This window comes from Rhizophagus irregularis, chromosome 19 (genome assembly GCF_026210795.1).
Source record: "Rhizophagus irregularis chromosome 19, complete sequence".
Lineage (NCBI taxonomy): Eukaryota > Fungi > Glomeromycota > Glomeromycetes > Glomerales > Glomeraceae > Rhizophagus > Rhizophagus irregularis.
The window spans coordinates 3,095,884-3,115,516 of NC_089447.1; the positions used below are offsets into that span (position 1 = coordinate 3,095,884).

At 27.4% G+C, this 19,633-nt stretch overlaps 2 protein-coding genes across 2 annotated transcripts; one reads left to right on the plus strand and one right to left on the minus strand.

Moving 5' to 3' along the window:
• Positions 1-4,845: 4,845 nt before the first annotated feature.
• Positions 4,846-5,253, minus strand: OCT59_011233 (uncharacterized protein; the record flags this gene model as incomplete). Its single annotated transcript, XM_066136365.1, has 1 exon — positions 4,846-5,253. The coding sequence occupies one exon, from the start codon at positions 5,251-5,253 to the stop codon at positions 4,846-4,848; it is 408 nt and encodes a 135-aa protein (XP_066000992.1).
• A 12,552-nt stretch (positions 5,254-17,805) lies between these two features.
• On the plus strand, positions 17,806-19,134 carry OCT59_011234 (uncharacterized protein). Its single transcript, XM_025314489.2, has one exon. The coding sequence runs from the start codon at positions 18,005-18,007 to the stop codon at positions 18,716-18,718; it is 714 nt and encodes a 237-aa protein (XP_025185122.1). The 5' UTR covers positions 17,806-18,004; the 3' UTR covers positions 18,719-19,134.
• The last annotated feature ends 499 nt before the right edge of the window (positions 19,135-19,633 follow it).

Sequence of the window (19,633 nt, forward strand, 5' to 3'; positions counted from 1 at the left end):
TATGCACTTAATTCCGGCAGGAATTATAGAATTTTTTAAAATGGAAATTGATGTTACTCAAAATTCCATATTCATTCCTACCAAAATCGATTTTATGGAATGCTATCGCCAAATATGGGGGTCGTCTAAAGCCGTGTTCGATCACGTGACTCGATATTTTATAAATAAGCCATTTTTTTATGAACTAAGATTAATATAAGTATGAAAGTTATAAAATAAGTGTATTTTAGCCTGCTTTACAAGTTTACTTGGTTAAAAAAAGCTGATTTTAAATACTGTTTTTGACTTTACATATGAATGAATAATCTTTACCGATCATATCCAAAAATGGATAATGAAAATGAAAAAATTCAAATAAGTCAAAAATGGTGTTTAAAACCCCATGTTGCGCATTAAGTAAACTTGCACAGCAGGCTAAAATACACATATTATGTGTAACTTGAAAGTTTTATATATTGGCGAAAAGTTTTATTTGTAAAAAATAAATTTTTTACAAGTCACGTAATCGAACACGGCTTTAGATGACCCTCAAATATGGAAATGATTGATATATCTGTTTTGACCGGAATTACGATTTTCAGCTGGAATTATGAATTCGTCTGAAATTATGAATTAATTTCAGAAAAATTTCAGATTTCAGATTCGGAATTTCAGATTTCAGATTTTTGCCAAATCAATTTCAGATTTTCAGGGCCATCCTTAACCATGATATTGTGATTGTCAATATGATGTTCAAAACTAATCAATTTGATATGATATTAATGCTAATCATTGTGCTTGATAATAATTTTAGAAATATAATAGTAACTGCAGCAATTTTAGAAGATGAAACAGAAACAACTTTCACATGGATTTTACAAGAATTAAAAAATTCTTGTAATTTTACATCAAGTAATTTTACATCAACAGTCCTATATTCTAATGCTGATCCAGCCTTAATATCAGCAATTATCCAGAAACACATTATTTCCATTGTATTTTCCATATAGATTTAAATCTAAAAAAGAATTTTAAAGGAAAATTACATGATCAATTTGAACTTTTTTGTGCTAGATTTTTAGAAATACGCAATTCTCTATGTCATAAAACATTTAAATAAAATGGAACACACTTATTAATAAATTTTCAGCTTGTGAACAATATCTTACAAAAGCTTTATATTCTTGTAAAAGTAGTTAGGCTTGTTATGCTATCAATCAGAATTTTACAGCAGGAATTCAAAGTACATAACAGGTAAAGTTTACTAATAAAATAATCAAAAATAGATTAAATAGTAGATCTTCATATTTGATTGATGTTGTTAAAGAAGTTCAAAAAATATTTAATCAATAATTAAAAAAAGCAATATTAACTGAATGTAAAAATGAAATTCCTACTAGAGGAATACCTAAAGCTCTGCAACTTAAGGATGGTCATCGGTCCTACCGGTTCTACTCGGTCTTGGACCGGTCAGTCTCAGGACTTGTAGGACCGGACTGCGGTTTTGCATTTTTTTGTGGCGCAGTAGGACCAGTCCTGAAAACCAAAACATAGCGGACATGCTTTTATCACTTTGCCGATCATTTATTGATCATATAATATATCATGTCACATTAATTTTGAAGCTATGGTTAAAGCCATAAAATGCTTAGCCAAACTATACTAATGTCTTTTTAGTAGTATAATTTATGAAAAATAAAAAAAAATTATATTGTCAAAGTTAACCTTAAACTGAAATTTTCAATAATTTCAATAATTTGATATTTGCCTTATTTGCCAATCATCTGCTAATTTGACTTTGAAGCTTCGGGCGAAGCCACAGATTTATGGGCAAAACTTGAAATTTTCAAAATATATTATTTAGGTATTCAAGAATTAATGGCCAAAATAATCATGTAGAATTTTAGGTAATCAAAAAGTTATCGTTGCGAAGCGTTTATGAATATTATTAAAATACACATATAGACAAAATTTGTAAAACTTTATTAACTGTTTAAAAAATTTTTTTTGATAAATTTAATATGCAGTAAATTTAAATGAATGTTAAATTGTCTGTAAAATTATTATTATGTAGAATTTTCAACCAAAGTAATTATAACAAAGTGATAAAATTGAATAAATGATCGACAAATGATCAACAAAATTGTGATAAAGTAAAGATGTCCGCTATGCTGAGGACTGACCAGTCCTCGTATTGGTCTTCATATAATAAATGATTTTTATATTGAATAAACCTATTAATATGATAAAGGTCTTTATAAAATAATATAAAGACCAGCCATTTTCAAACCAATAAATAATGACAATCACTCTTCCCACTTGTAGAAATTGTAATCAAAACACTGAAACTCCGATACTCCAAAAAAAATGTTTAAGCGGAATATTTCATCATCCAGTGATCAGAAAAGGATGAAATCACCACCATTCGAATCGTCTCAGTGAGACGCGTCAAATGGTAACTAAATCATGTTTCTAGGATAGATAGATAGTCAGTAATTATTGAATTTATTATCAAATAGTTTTGATAACGTAAGATTTTTTTATTGATTATAAAATCATGATTTTAATACCATTTGACGTGCTGCAGCGAGATGATTCGAATAGTGGTAAATTAGCCCTTTATAATCACTGGATGGTGAGATATTGCGTTTTGAAGTATTTTTTCTCAAAGCTTTAAATTTTTGAAACTATGACTTCGGAAATTTCAAAAAAAAATTTTAAAACGTAATATCTCATTATCCAGTGATTATAAAAGGATAAATTTACTACCATTTGAATTGTCTTACTGAGATGCATCAAATGGTATTAAAATTATGATTTTAGAATCGATAGAAAAATAATTACATCAGCAAAACTATTTTATAACAAATTCAATAATTGTTGGTTATCTATTAATCCTGGAAATATGATGGGAATTATTCGACGCGTCTCACCGAGACGATTCGAATGGTGGCGGTTTCATCCTTTCGATCACTAGATGACAAGATATTCTGCTTAAATGCTTTTTTTTAAGTTTGAAGTTTCAGTGTTTTGACAGGTAACTCTAGAGCTCCGCACGGGTCGGGTCGGGTCAGGTAATTTGTCTGACCTGAACTGAAAAATTTTTATCAGGTCGGGTCGGGTCGGGTAACCTGCTCTGACCCGACCTGACCCGTCTGACCTGAAAGTATTCAGGTCATTTTTCTATAAAATAATATGAAAAAACGCCGTTTTGGCGATTTTTTTCATAAAAGAAGTGGAAAAAAATGCCGTTTCGGCATTTTTCCATTAAATAATATGAAAAAACGCTGCTTTGGCGATTTTTTTCATAAAAGAAGTGAAAAAAAATGCCGTTTTGGCATTTTTCCATTAAATAATAGAAAACGCGCTTTGGCGATTTTTTTCATAAAAGAGGAAAAAAAATGCCGTTTTGGCATTTTTACATAAAATAATATAAAAAAGAAAAAACGCCGTTTTGGCGATTTTTTTCATAAAAGAAGTGATGCCAAAACGGCATTTTTTCATAAGATAAATGAAAAAATGCCGCTTTGGCGATGTTTTCATAAAAGAAGTGAAAAAAATGCTGTTTCGGCATTTTTCCATTAAATAATATGGAAAAATGCCGCTTTGGCGATTTTTTTCATAAAAAAAGTGGAAAAAATGCCATTTCGGCATTTTTCCATTAAATAATATGAAAAAACGCCGCTTTGGCAATTTTTTCATAAAAGAAGTGGGAAAAAATGCCGTTTCGGCATTTTTCCATTAAATAACATGAAAAAACGCCACTTTGGCGATTTTTTTCATAAAAGAAGTGGGAAAAATGCCGTTTCGGCATTTTCCCATTAAATAATATGAAAAAATGCCGTTTTGGCGATTTTTTTCATAAAAGTAGGGGAAAAAATGCCGAAACGGCATTTTTCCATAAAATAATATGAAAAAAGCCGCTTTGGCGATTTTTTTCATAAAAGAAGTGGAAAAAATGCCAAAACGGCATTTTTCCATAAAATAATATTTAAAAAAGCCGCTTTGGCGATTTTTTTCATAAAAGAAGTGGAAAAAAATGCCAAAACGGCATTTTTCCATAAAATAATATGAAAAAATGCCATTTTGGCGATTTTTTTCATAAAAGAAGTGAAAAAAATGCCGAAACAGCATTTTTCCATAAAATAAAATGAAAACCGCCATTTCGGCGTATTTGTTTATAAAAAACAATGCCAAAACGGCGTTTTTTTCATAAGTAACATGAAAAAACGCTGTTTCAGAGTATAAACATTTTTTTTGAGCTAAAGTATTCGGGTTGACAGGTCAATCGGGTCGGGTCAAACCTGTAACCCGACCTGATACCGGGTCACGAATTTGACAACCTGACCTGAATATTTCAGGTCAACCCGACGGGTCACCCGAATTGACCCTTACCCGTGCGGAGCTCTAGGTAACTCTGCCTACTTACATGCTTATATTCTTTCAAAAAGAATTTTCTAATGCTAATTTATTAATTTTTAAGATTATTTGTTCATTCTGAAATTTAGTAATTTATTCATTTTTTATAAATGTTAATTTATTTTTAATGTTAATAATAAATACATATATTTTTAAAGAGAATACATAAAAAGTTACAAAAAAAATAAAATAAAAGATTTTTTAATTATATGAAAAAATAAAATATCAAAATTTTTTAATATTTTATTCAATTTTTCCTTGTTCTAACCAAGATTTTAAGCATAAACATGCTCGTGTTGTATTAGCATCAATTCTGTTACGTGTTTGACTAAATTGGTTTTCTGTAATTAAAAAAAACTGTTCACAAGGAACAGACGTTGGCATTATGGCTAAGTAGTCCTTTGCCATTTTTGATAATGTTGAGTATTCCATAGAATGGTTTTTCCACTATTCTAAAGGTACTACTTCATCACCCGGTGAGTTAGAAGTAAAATAAAGTTCCAATTCATTTAAAACAGGCTGCGGAGTTTGATTTAGTGCTATTAAATTGCGAAAAAAATTTCTTGTTTCAATTGCTGATAAATTCATTAAATGACGCTGAGAAGCCTGAATGGGTTGAGATGGTATATGAGTATTATTAGATTCTCTATAATTGGCTATTACTCTACAAATTGGTTCAAAAATATTATTTTGAAACATATCACCATATGCTAATTTTTTATAACGGGAATTAAAAAAGGCTGGAACATGTAATGTCTCACTTATTTCATCAAAATAATTTGTAAAAACACGGTTCATTTCATCTACTTGGTCTTGTAAAATAAAATTTTCACCTCGAGATTGATTTAAATGCATTCTAATACCTTTAAAAAGTAATTTAACTTCACCGATAGTTGGATAACTAGAAGCAGATATCACTCTTGTTACTGATGCAAAAGGAGCTAATAAGTCTGCTAAAATAGTAAGTATATTCCATTCTTCTTCATTTGGCTAATTATTTGATAATGATGTAAGATTTGATACTAAATGAGCCAAAAGAGGTTTAATTTCTAATGCTCGATCTATTATATAAAATGTATAGTTCCATCTTGTAGTACAATCTGGAAGTGGTACTTTAAATTTAATTTTTTCAACTTGAAAAAACTCCTTTAACTTATCTATTTGTTTAGGTGAATTTCTTACTGTACTAATAAATATACGCAACTTTTTGACACAATTAGGAACTATACTTGTATTAAGTGCTGCTTCAACAGCAAGGTTTGAAATATGTGCTGCACAGTGATAGTGGCAAAATTCTGATAAATTAAGATCTTCTTTAATCAGTCGAGTCACAGCTAACATCTTTGCTTCATTGTTACTAGTAATTCCAATTAATCGATCTGCAATATTTAATTCTGAAACAATTTTGATAATAGAATCTTTAATTGCTAAAGCTGTGTGTGGTGAAGAAATATACAATACATCTAATACAAAGTGATCAAACTGCCAATCATCTTTTATAAAATGAATTGTTACTGCCAAAATACCTAATGAACTAATTGTTGTCCACATATCTATTGTTAACGAAATTTTGGAAGTTGAAAGTTGAAGGTAATTTTTTATTTGAATTTGTGCATTTTTAAACTTTTTCATTATCATATCTTTTATTGTGTGTCGAGATGGAATTTTGTATTTTGGTTGAATAGATGCTATAAATTTTTTAAAACTTTGATTTTCAACAATGGTAAATAGTTGCTGGTCTGTGATAATTCAATTAACAAAAAGATTATGCTTTTCTTGTTGTATATCAACTGTCCAGGGTTTTGCATTAGATTCAACTTGACCTAAGTCTTTATATACATTAAAATGTTTAGCTTTTAAATGACGTTCAAGAGTTGTAGTAGAATTGTTTGCAGAGAAATGGCCTTCACAAATATGACATAAAATATAAGTTTCAGTTTGTTCATCATCTTTTTCAATTGTCTTTTTTTCAAAATATTTCCAAACACGAGCTTGTCTTAATTCTTTAGATCTAATACTAGAAGTTTCAGTTTCAGTTTCAGTAATTTTTCAGCCATTTCTGTTGTTATTTCACTATTTCTTTCTTGATATTCCTCATCCTTATAATCAATAAAAATTTGATCTTCTATAAAGGATTCATATGGAAAAGAGTTGTAATTATCCTCTTGTTCTTGCTCTTCAGCCATAATTCAAAAAAGGAAAAAAAAAATTTAATAAAAAAAAAAATTGCGATGGGAAAAATTTTTTAACTACTGTGCAAGTTTGAACACAGTGATGCATTTTTGCATAAATACAACTAGTTTTATCATGCTTAACTCATATTTAGCTAAAAGGTTATGATTACCAAGTGTTTGATTAAATGAAAATGATTATATGATTGTCACTAATACAATAATAGTAAGTGCATGACGTATGTGATGATCATAAATTCAGGTGATTTGTAAAAAAAAAATTTATATTAAAAATCATCACAATTAGTGTTCATTTATAAAACAAGGCTATTCCTAATAAAGTTAAGGAAGAAAATCTTTTTTTATTTGCAAAAAAAAGAAAAAAGACTGATTGGTCATAAAAAGACTGCGGTTCTTAAAAAGACTAATGGTCTTATTATATGTGATACGAAGGCAGAAGGCTAACGATTAACATTTAAGACGGACCGGTCTGTCCTTTTATGGTGTAGGACCATAGGACCACGATCTTCTAGAACTGATGACCATCCTTACTGCAATTTGACCTGACAGATTAGGTGACCTAACGGGTTGATTTAAAATATTCAGATCAAGTCATCAAATTCATGACCTGATACAGGTCAGGTCAGTGCTAATCGGTACCTGACTTGACATGTTAACCTGACATATATTTGAGTCAAATAAATTAAAAAATACTGAAACTAATAATAATTCCAGTGTTTTTACAGGACCCCGGATATCTCCAAAACAGGTCATAAGTCACACTTTCGGCAGATTGGCCCATTTTTCAGGGGCTCAAAAAATCGTTTTTTGTAAATATCTCGGCATCCAGTGGTCCAATTTTGATGAACTTTTTTTTAAATTGTAGAGCTAAATGAGGGCTACAAAATAAAAAAAAGTTCATTAAAATTGAATTACTGGATGCTGAGATATTTACAAAAAACGATTTTTTGAGTTTCAGCAAAAAGGGGTGTTTTTGGCCAAAAGTCCATTATGACTTTTATATTAGATATCCGGGGTCCTGTTTTTACATGTAAAATCAAAAAAAATGCCAAAACTAATAGTTTTGGCAGTTTTATATGTAAAATCAAAAAAAAAAATGCCAAAACTAACAATTCTGGCATTTTTACATGTACAATAAAAAAAAATGCTAAAACTATCAGTTTTGGCATTTTTACATATAAAATCAAAAAAATGCTAAAACTATCAGTTTTGGTGTTTTTATATATAAAATAAAAAAAAAAATGCCAGAACTAATAATTTTAGCATTTTTACATATAAAATTGAAAAAAAATGCTGAAACTAATGGTTTTAGTATTTTTATACTTTGGAGTAAAGCTAATTTCTTATTAAGGAGTCTTTCAGTATAAAATTAAAAAGAAAAATGCTGAAACTAATAATTCTGGTGTTTTTACATGTAAAATCAAAAAAAAAATATGCTAAAACTAACAGTTTCAGCATTTTTACATGTAAAATCAAAAAAAATATGCCAGAACAGGATCTCGAAGAATACATATACAACTCAGATCTAAATCCAAAATTTTAATATAACTTTATATGCCTAATTTTATTAGAAGCTTTATACAAAATCATCACATAAATTCAAATTTTATTATAAATTATACAATTATAAATTTGAGTTTATATAAAAAAAAAATTTTTAAAGAAAAATTTCAAATAAATTTTATTGAAAACATTATTAAAAATTATTTAAAAATTCTAACAAATACTTAAAAAATTTCTTAAAAAAAAATTATTAAAAAATAACTTAAATAAAATTTTTAAACAAAATTGCATGTTAAAATTTTAAATACCTTATAGATATTGATGCCCAATATGTATAATATAGTAAGTTTTATGCAAAAATTTGAGTGTATACTACAAAATAAAAGAAAATACATTTTGTTATATATCTCACCACCCAGTGATCGTAAAAAGATGAAACACAGCTCGTTGGATTCGTCTTGACAAGACGAATCGAATGGTAGTAGTTTCGTGTTTCTAGGTGTGATAGATGTTGAGCTATACCACACATTGGCACTTTGTATTTTCGTCCACTATGCATTTTTACATTTTATCACATAACTCGGCATCTATCATACCTAGAAATATGAAACTACCACCATTCGACTCGTCATATTGAGACGAATCTAATAAGCTGTGTTTAGTTTCTCTACAATCACTGGATGCCGAGATAGGTAATAAAATGTATTTTTTTTTTAATTTTGTAAATGAATTTTAAAAAAATTTCTTCATTTTTATAAAAAAAATGTCTTTAAACGAACCCTTAAAAACTTCTCAAACAAAAAACAATTTCTACTAAAAAATATTTCAAGTGTTTTTTAAAACAAATAAAAAAACTCTTTATTAAAATATATTTTAAAAATTTCTTAAACAAAAAATAAAAAAAAAACTAAAAAAAATTTTAAACGTACAAAAAATTCTAATATCCGTTATACAAAATGAAAATCTTACTTATAGTAAAAATCATTATTGTTATACAACTGACTTTTTGTGTAACTGCTATTTGGTTATACAATTTTGAACATATGACTTATTAAGAAATTACATAATAAGTTTATACAAAATTGGATATCAGTATTATATGTATTCTTTGAGGTTCTGCCAGAACTAATTATTCTGGTACTTTTACATGTAAAATCGAAAAAAAATACCAAAACTATCAGTTTGGGCATTTTTATATGTAAAATCAAAAAAGAAAAATACCAGAACTAATGATTTCAGTATTTTTACATGTAAAATCAAAAAAATGCTAAAATTATTAGTTTCAGTGTTTTTACATGTAAAATCAAAAAGAAAAATGCTGGCACTAATAATCCAGTATTTTTACATGTAAAATCAAAAAAAATGCCAAACTATCAGTTTCAGCATTTTTACATGTAAAATCAAAAGGAAAAACGCTAAAACAAATAGTTTCAGCATTTTATATATAAAAACAAAAAGTAAAAAATGTTACAAACCGTTTTTTTACTTGAAATATTTAATTAAAACTCTGAACGATTTGAGCTAAACTGGGAAACTGATCCAAAACTGGCTCAAAATTCAGTTTAGTTCAGTTCAGGTATTAGAACTAAAAAACTGGCAGTTCGATTCAGTTTAATCTAATTTTTTATAAAAATGCGAAAAATCAAATAGCTATCCATCTAGAAGTTAAGCCATATATCATTGGATTTGTTTCAACAAGACATATCGAATGGTGGTAAGATCACATCTTTAGTATTGATAGATCATAAGTTAACACACACTAAATGATTTATAAATAATTGGAATTAGCAAGCTATCTATTAATGCTAGAGATATGATCTTAGCACCATTCGATACATCTCAGTGAGATGAATCTAATGAATATAAATTTGTCCATATACAACCACTGGATGGCGAATAATGTTAAGTTTCGCATTTTTTTAAAATTTTTAAATGTTAAAAATTAAAAATTCTGATATATAATTTATTTTTCGTCCAATAATCATATAAATATGAATTAGGACTCATTGGATTTATCTCAATGAGACAAGTCAAATGGTAGTAAGATTAAGGTTGCTTGCTAAAACCTAGGGGTTTAGACAAGATGGCGTTTCGCCAAAAAGTGAAATTCTGCCGAAACTATATTAAAGTTATATTAAAAAACTGGTGAAACTTTGGATAAAGGCGAAACTGCTGAAACTTATTATAAATGCCGAAACTGCCAAAACTCTGCCGAAACTATAATAAATCTATAGTAAAATTTTGATAAAACTAATCATAGGATTTTGAAGAGGTTTAGACAAGCAACCTTAAGTAAGATCACGTCTCTAGCATCAATAAATAGCTTGCTAATAGAACCCCGCTTACTTCTAATAAAGGTCTCTGGGCAAAATTTCAGATTTACTAGTAATTTTACCAACCTTTCTTATCTCATAATTTTACCATATATATAGTAACCTTTTAAAATTAGATTAAATTTTACCTTAAATTTTCAGAGACCTAAATTTTTTAAATATTAAATAAACAAAATATTTTATAATAATTACAATAAATTTTAAAAATTTTTTATTTTTACTAAGTTTAATTCTTATTCTTTAAGATAAATAACTTTTATTAGTAAAAAAAGTTACTTTGAATTACAAAAATACTATAAAAAAATCTTAAAGATACACATCTTTAACTTTACTTTGAAACTATTATTCACTTACTTTCTTTAAAAATATCTAATTAATTTTTTTTAAAAAAAAATAAATTCGTAATTGGTATTATTATGAAAAAATGCTCATACCCTACAATTATTAATCCAACTGCTATGAAAATATTTATCTAAATATTTTCGACCTTGCCGAACAACTTTACTTAAGCATGAAAAAATAATTTCATTTGATCAAAGTGCTCAAATTACACCCTAAAATCACTGATTAGGAAAATAAAAAAAATTAAAAGTGCAAAAATTGCTCGTATTCTGTAAATATTAAACTGATTCTTATGAAAATTAATATTCAGGTAGTTTCAACTTCGCCGAACAATATTACTTAAGCTTAAAAAAGTGATTTCATTTGACTAAAATGCCAAATTACGCTCCAAATTTAATAAACAAAAAATGTAAATTTTAAGTTAATATTAAAATAAAAAAATACTCGTATTCAACAAATATTATGCCAACTGCTATAAAAATTCAAATATAAGTAGTTCGACCTTACTAAACAACTTTCTTAGATAGTAAAATATGATTTGATTTAACTAAAGTACTGAAATTAAATTCTGAAGTTGCTAATTGCTGTACGAATTTTTATATTTTAAAAGCTAATTTTTATAATAATTTTAAAAAGATAGTGCTAATGCAAATAAAACTACAAATATAAAATAGTTTTTACAAGTATAAAAAAGAGAATAAATTTTTTATTTTGAGAAAAAATTATAAAACGTATATTACCAAATATTGTAATAATTGTTGTACAATATTTCAGATTAGTATATATAAGGTAAATATTAAATTTTATATACAATTTTACTTTATTATTTACTGAAACATTTGTAAACTTATATTTGATTTTACTTTATAAAACCAGAAACCTATTTTAACTTTACCTTACATATCCAGAAACTTTTGTTTGTTATATATATAATTTTATCTTTATTTATTAAGAGACCTAAAATTTTTTTTTAATATAAATTTTACCTTATATTTTCAGAGACCCCTATTAGAAATAAGCAGAGTCCTGTTAGAACCCGTTTGTTAAAGTAAAGAAAATTTAATTAAAAAAAATCTTACCGAAAACTTGTATCCAAAGAGCTCTGAAAGAACTACCTAAAAAAAGAAAGTAACAAGCTATTAACCATTTATTAAAATAACCCAATTAAAGAAAAAAAAGAATTTACTGAAATATTATGTTCAGAATGACTAAAGAATTGCCTAAAAAATAAAAGAAATTAACTGTTACAAACCAATTATTAAAAAGTGAAGTAAATAAATATCAAAACTTACCAGAATATCACCTCCAAAGAAATTTCAGTTAAAGTTCCACAGGTCGAAAAGTGAAAAATTAGGCACCAATCGGTCACCAATTAGGTAGCTGATTGGTACCTGATTGGTGACCGATTGGTGCCTGATTGGCATTTTCGCCAAATACTGTTACCAATCAGGCAGTTTGCTAACTTTTGATCCAGTGATCAGAAAAGGATGAAATATAGCTCATTGGAATCGTCTCAACATGAAGAATCTAATGGTAGTAAAATCTTATTTCTAGGATTAATATTTGATGAGAAATTAAGTAAAATATAAAAATAAAAATATATCATTTATATTTTATTTAATTTTTTATTAACTATTAATCCTAGAGATGCGATTTTACTACTATTAGATTCGTCATGTTGAGACGATTCCAATGAGTTATATTTCATTCTTTTCTGATCACTGGATCAAAAGTTAGCAAACTGACTGATTGGTGACTGATTGATACCTGATTTTTCACTTTTCGACCTGTGTTCAGTTTTGTGAACAAGCCAGTGTTCTATAAAAAAAAACAATGTGAAAGAAACATTAGATCGTTTCTTAACTTTAAAATATTAATAAAGTTTTCTTTCTCCCATTTTTTACTTTAATAAACAAGTCTGGTTTCATGTTAAAGCCAACGTTCTACAAAAAAAAATAATGAAAAAGAAATGTTAATTTATTTCTTAAATTTAAAAAAAAGGATAAAATTTAAAAAAAAAATTTTAAAAAAATAAGTAAGTTTCGAAATGAAACTTACATTACTTCTAAGAAAAAGAGGCGTGAGAAAAGGAGAATGAAAAGGGAAGGGAAGGACAAAAGGGAAAGGGAGTGATAAAGGGAAAGGGAAGAACGAAAGGGAAAGGAAGGGATAATAGGGGAAAGGAAGAATAAAGAGAAAAGTTTAAAAAAAGATTGTCCTTTTTTAAACTTTTAATATGCGTAATGCAATATGTGACGTTTAATTAGTGCACTATTCGACCAATGTCTAATTGTAGATTATAGTCAAATTTTTTCCTATAAATTATTTTTATAAATTTATTCACCCATTTGATAAATATTAAATTATCATTATTTAATGCTGCACATCATGATAAAAATCTTATTGATGATGTTCATTAATGTTAAATATTACATGTCTATTTAAAATAATGAATATTATAATATACATGACCTACAAAAATATACATATAATAAACATTTTTCCCATAACTTCCTGATAATAGATCTTACTTCTATAATGATCATTAGTAAAAAATATTATATTACATTGATGAATATAATTTGATCAGATTATTTTTCCATAATTGACTTTAAGAATATACTTAGGTGAAGGTATATAAATTTGGTATGACTACTGATATTTTAGACAATCATCTTTTACATCTTTTAAATGGAATCAATACCACTTTTTTATATGCATTTTTTAGGAATTTTCAAATTAGGTATCTGATTTAATTTGTTAACATTTAAAAAAACATGTTGTTATTTTTTTTTTAATGAAAAATCTTCATTTTTAATATTTTAATAATTATTTATATATATATTATATTTTTATTAAAATTAAATTGCATTTTTAGTTATAATTGCAAAATTTATTTTTTTTAATTTAATGAAAATACTATAAATATTTGTATAATTTAATATAATGATATGTTTGAAAGATTTGTATCTAATATTAAACTAAAAAACTATTTTTAAATTAAGTTTCTAATTGTTAAATTAGGAGTTTATAAATGTAAGCTATAGTACGTGAAAAAAATAATTATAATAAAAATTATATGTTAAAAATCTTTAATAATTCCTGCAATATACATCTGTTCAGCAATAATTTTACTTGATTACACAGTAAACATATTTATATAATAATCATTTTTTTGTTTACATACTATTTATGATTAGTTATGCTTTATTTATAACAATATGAATTATGGAATTTTATGCAATATTATACAAAGGTAGCTACATTATGGGAAAATGGTCTCTATCCTATAAAAAATTTGTGGACCATACTGAAAAGGTATGTAAAAAGACAGGTTAATAAGCTGATAGTAAAAAAAAAAATTAATTACATTAGATATTTTCCAGAATATAATTTGAAAAGAATGGAAAAGAATTGAACTGGAAATTTTTATTAATTTAATTAAAAGTATGTCATTAAGATTATAGCAAATAATTAAGGGTAATGGTAATAAGATAAATTATTAATTAAGCTTAGTCAAATTTTTTCACAGTGTAATAAAGCATATATGTTTAAATTTTTATAAATGTTCAATAAATATTTGTTACATAATGAACAAAAATATTATTATAATTATTTTTTTCATGCACTGTATATATAATATATACTTTGAATTGATTTTATTTTTATTTTTATCTTAACATAAAAGCAAAATACTATATAAGTACTATATACTTCCAAAATTAAGCACCTCCTTTTGACCGTAATGCTAGCCAGGAACAGCATAACGTAGGCTAAAATTAAAATTTTCATAATCCTGGCCAGGTGCTTATTTTCGGGAATACTTAATATCAGAAGTACAGTAGGCGATCAAAAGTATACAGACATTTTGATTTGCCAAAATTATGCCGATCATTACACAATGACATAATATAAACAATACGTCATTTAACGCTTAATATCATAATAAAAAACACCACAGTGTTTTTTTTTTAGTAAACATTCACCAAATATGAGGCCACTCACCCCAAAACCCGATATGCAATTATTTATGGTTATAATTGTGGTCAATCGGGTCGTATGATTGCAGAAAAATTGGGGTGTAGTAAAACTGCCGTTTATGATATACTTAAACGTTTTTGTGAAACTGGCTCTTTCACACCAAAAAAAAAATCAGGTCGGCCGCCACTCTTTAACTCACCAACGCGACAAGAACTCAAAGCTTTTGTTCAAGAAAATGGTGAAAATCATTGACTTTGTTCAAAAAAGATTGCAACTGTTTGGACAGCTCGTAAAAAGCAACCTGCTTCTGCAAGTACCATACACCGTAACCTTAGAAAGGTTGGACTTCGTGCCTGTATTCCCTGTCGCAAACCTGCAATGACAGAAACACATCGTTAGGCTCGCCTTGAATGGGCTCTTGCTCACAGAAATTGGACAACAAGAAAATGGAGAAGTGTGTTTTTTTCTGATGAAAGCACTTTTACCCAGTTTCAACAAGGTCGTCAGGGAAAGGTTTGGCGTGAACCAGGAGAAAGATTGAATCCTGATTGTGTTGCAGTTACCGTAAAACACAGCCCTAGCAGAATGTTTTGGGGTTGTTTCTCCTGGCGTGGACTTGGACCAATTGTTCCGTTAAAAGGTTCAGTTACAGGTAAAACTCATGCTAAAATTATTCAAGATTATGTCATACCTACTTTGGATGAGCATTTTCCATGTGGTAATGGAATTTTCCAAGAGGATAATGCTCCGCCACATCATTCAAAAGTTGCTATGGCCGCCCGTGAAGATGCGAAAATTGTAGTGCTTCAATGGCCAGCACAAAGCCCCGACTTGAACCCTATTGAGAATATGTGGGCAGAAATGAAAGCAATGGTGCGTCATCGTGATCCACCACCATCTAATATTCAAATGCTTGAGAAGTATGTTAAAGATGCATGGGACGATATTCCTCCAGAATATTTTAAAAAATTAATTGACAGCATGCCGCGCAGAATTGAAGCAGTTATTGTTGCAAATGGATATAATATTAATTATTAATATATAATTTTTTTTTACATATAATTAATAAAGGACAATCAGATTAATATATTTACTTAATAATTTTTATTTTTATTATATTATTTTATTATGAAATTTTTATTTTAAAAATGTCCGTATACTTTTGATCGCCTACTGTATATGGTAGATCAATTTCTAAATTCAAATGCGAACAAGATTAGCAAATCACGTAGGGAGAAAAAAATTTGGATTTCCCACGTGAAAATAAACTGTGTACTTCACGAGAGTCAAAAATTTTTAAATTTTATATTATTTAACTCGGACCAGATTATTAATAGTTAAAAAAATTTATCAAGTCCTAAAAATAAAATCAATACTCGTTTTTTATTTATAAAATTTTTTATTTATTATGCCAATACTTTGTGTGAAGATAAAAAAATTATATACATAATTATCATGCATCATCTAAGTGCGGAAATAACAGATTGAAACTTATTAAATTATGGGGGCCAATATAACTAAGATATTACTATGTTTAAGCGAAATTTAAGAACAAAAAATTATACGACAAAGAAAACGTCAATGAGAAGAATACATGGCATCATGGCATCCGCCGAAGTCCATCTCATCGAAACCCAGAAATTTCGCCGAAGAATGTTTCACCGAAGTGCCATTTTGCCGAAATACCATTTCCCCGAATGGACATTTCCCCGAATGGCCATTTCCCCGAATGGCCATTTACCGGAATGCCATTTTGCCGAAGGACATTTCGCTGAAGCCATTTCGGAAAAAGGACATTTCGCTGAAGATATGGAATTTTTTAATTTCCTCTTCTTTTTCAGAAGACAATCGGATTATTTACACATTGTAGGTCACGTTTGTTTAATTTTTTTTTTATTAAAGAAAAATTAATTTTATTCTGTCTTACAGTAAGTTCAAAAAAGCTAACAAATTCGTCGTATTCATTCATCAATTTCCGAAATATTTTTTTTTTCTTTGTATCGAATTGTTAATGATTAAGGAAATATGTTAATCACGGCGAGGTGTCTTTCGGTGAAATATCCCTTCAGCGAAACCTTCCTTCGGCGAGATGAATTCGAAACGTACCGTAACCCCTTTTGAATTTAATTTGTCGTATTTATAATTAAAAGATAGATATTTTCGAAATAAGTGTTATAAAGATTTTTCTTTGAATCAGTCTTCATTTATTTTTGAATAAGCCTCGAAATTTAAATATCAATTTATTAATTGTTAGATTTCAAAATAGACTTTTTTTTAAAAAAGTATAAATTCAAAACACTACTACATTATAATTAATGTGACTTTTCTATTTTAACAATAAATATTATTTGTTTATTTTGTTATATCTGATACAAGCCACCAGTTATATAATTTACTTTATTGGGTTTATTTGCTTATCAATTTTTAATTCTATTTTTATAAAACAAATTTACAAATTGCTGCGCAAACAAATCAATTTACATAATATGAAATAATTGTTACGCCATTTTTAAAATTGCATTACGTTTTACTAATAATGTAACTAGTTAAGGCATAATGCTGGCTAAAATTATAAATGTAATTCTGGCTGATTAGCATTTCCGCCCTGACGATTAATACTTTTAAGTTGTTAATCCTTAATTTTCACATGATTCATAATGTAGAACCTTTAGAGACAAGAATTCAAAGATATATTAGAAATGTAGTTAAATCAATTCACATGAATTTATCTAAATATTTCGTAATAAAGCGTGTGTATAACATATATCAACAGGAATTGTGCATTATATTGATAAGCCCTTCTTATTGTTGAAAGGAATATCAATTAAAAAAAAAGTCTTCCATTAAGAGTGGATTATTGGCACATGTTTTTAACAATTATTTATCGAGCCCCCATCAGTAAAAATAAAGGTTGATTCACATGAAACCCTTTTTTAGAGGAAATAAAAATAGCTTACTTTCAATGACGTAAATGATTGCCTTTGTCACGAGATAACATTATTATAATTACTTTTATATCTATTTTGTGAAAACAAATATTATGCACATATTGCATATAATCATATAATTAAATATATCCAATATTATTTATTGTATAATGACTATTATAGTAATTATAAAAAAAAATTTAAATCTGAATTTTTCTCCTACATTTAAACAAAACCAAAACTTATTCTCTTTCTTGTTCGTAAATTCTTATAATAAAACTTTTTTTTTAAAAAAAATAATCTCGTTTTTTTTTTCTTTACTTCAAAGATGGAATTTTATAAAACATATCACTTTGACACAAAAGGTCAACGAATATCCTCTGCAGCTTACCTTCGAGAATTATTATATTCCATGTTTACTATGCTTCAGCAGACGAGAGCACCATACGTTCCTCATCCTACGCCAAAATTTTCGTCAAAACCTAACGTAAGTCAAAGAGACTCTATTGCTTTTCAAATACTTCTTACTTGGCAAGAATTTCATGAAAAACTTATACAAAGTTTGGAAAAAGAGAATATTTCTTCATGGACAAGAGAAGAATTATTAATATGGTGGAACATGACAAGGTTTCTTCACGCATGTTTAATGGAATTCGCATCTAAAAATGGGTGGGGAACTACCTTTAAATATAATGAAAACCCGGAAAATCTTTATAAACAGTATAAAAATTGTGAAAATACGTTTAGAACAGATACATATTATGCAAGTTCAATTCATCCGAGTTATAATGAATTATTTGGCGGTTTAAGTCCTTGTATCTTGGAGAATGTTAAGGGTCATTTACCAGTGATAGAGGGAAAGGTGTTATTAAATTCTCAACATGATTTTAATTATTTATTTGGCATTGAAGAAAGTTCCCTTGATAATGGAACTAAAGTATCTCAGGAGAATCTTGAAGTTGAAAAGTTAAGAAAATTAGTTAAGATGGTACAAGATCATATTCAACCACTGAAAAAGATTTTATTACGAAATTTTTCTTAATATGCATATAGACAACTACTTTCTTTTTTACATATTTTTTTTTATTATAAAAACAATTTTTTTTTTTTAAAAAAAAAGGGAAGGAATAGACGTAATTTCACATCAATTTTTTTGGCGTAATAATGGCTAAAATTAGTTCAGTCAAATGATATGTCCGGTTAAAACATCGGCCGATGATAATCGTAATCCATATCAGTTTCCTTTTTTGTTATATTTTAATTATATACTCCGACAAAATGAACCACATAAAGAAGGATTCCCGAAAAATAGTTTTATTTCAAGAACATAACGTAATTTATAATTTATGGATTTGATCGTGGCTTCGTGGCGTAATTATTGCATACTTTCATGGACTTTATCCCAATTGTTTCCACATTGATTCCAAATAAAATTTAAACAAAGAAAAAAATTCTAACAGAAAAATATTCACTATTGTACATTAACTTTTAATTTGACAAAGAATAGTAACTTAATTACAATTGTACATTGATTCCAAATTTAACAATTTTAATTTTTAAACAAAGAATTAGGAATTGAAACGCCATATTAACTATTTTAGCAAATGTCATCATACAATAATTCCTTGTTCCACAAAAAAAAATAATAATAATTTTTATTTATTTGTTGTTTTTGGGCTTCAGCCAAGCCATCAGGAGTTATTTCTAATTGGGAAATTTGCCGTAATTAAGATGAGTCCAGATTTGCAAAGTCCAGATTTGCAAAGGGTCCATTTCCAAAAAAAAAGTCATAAATTCTTTATAATGTCCAGACCTTATTTTCCGATGCTGAGCACATAGTGCCAAGTGTGAAGGCTTTTCCCGAACTGAATGAAAAACTTTGATAATGTCAATTCCTAACTAATATTTTTTTATATTTATCAGTTTTATATGAATATGCTGTGAAATTTAAACATAT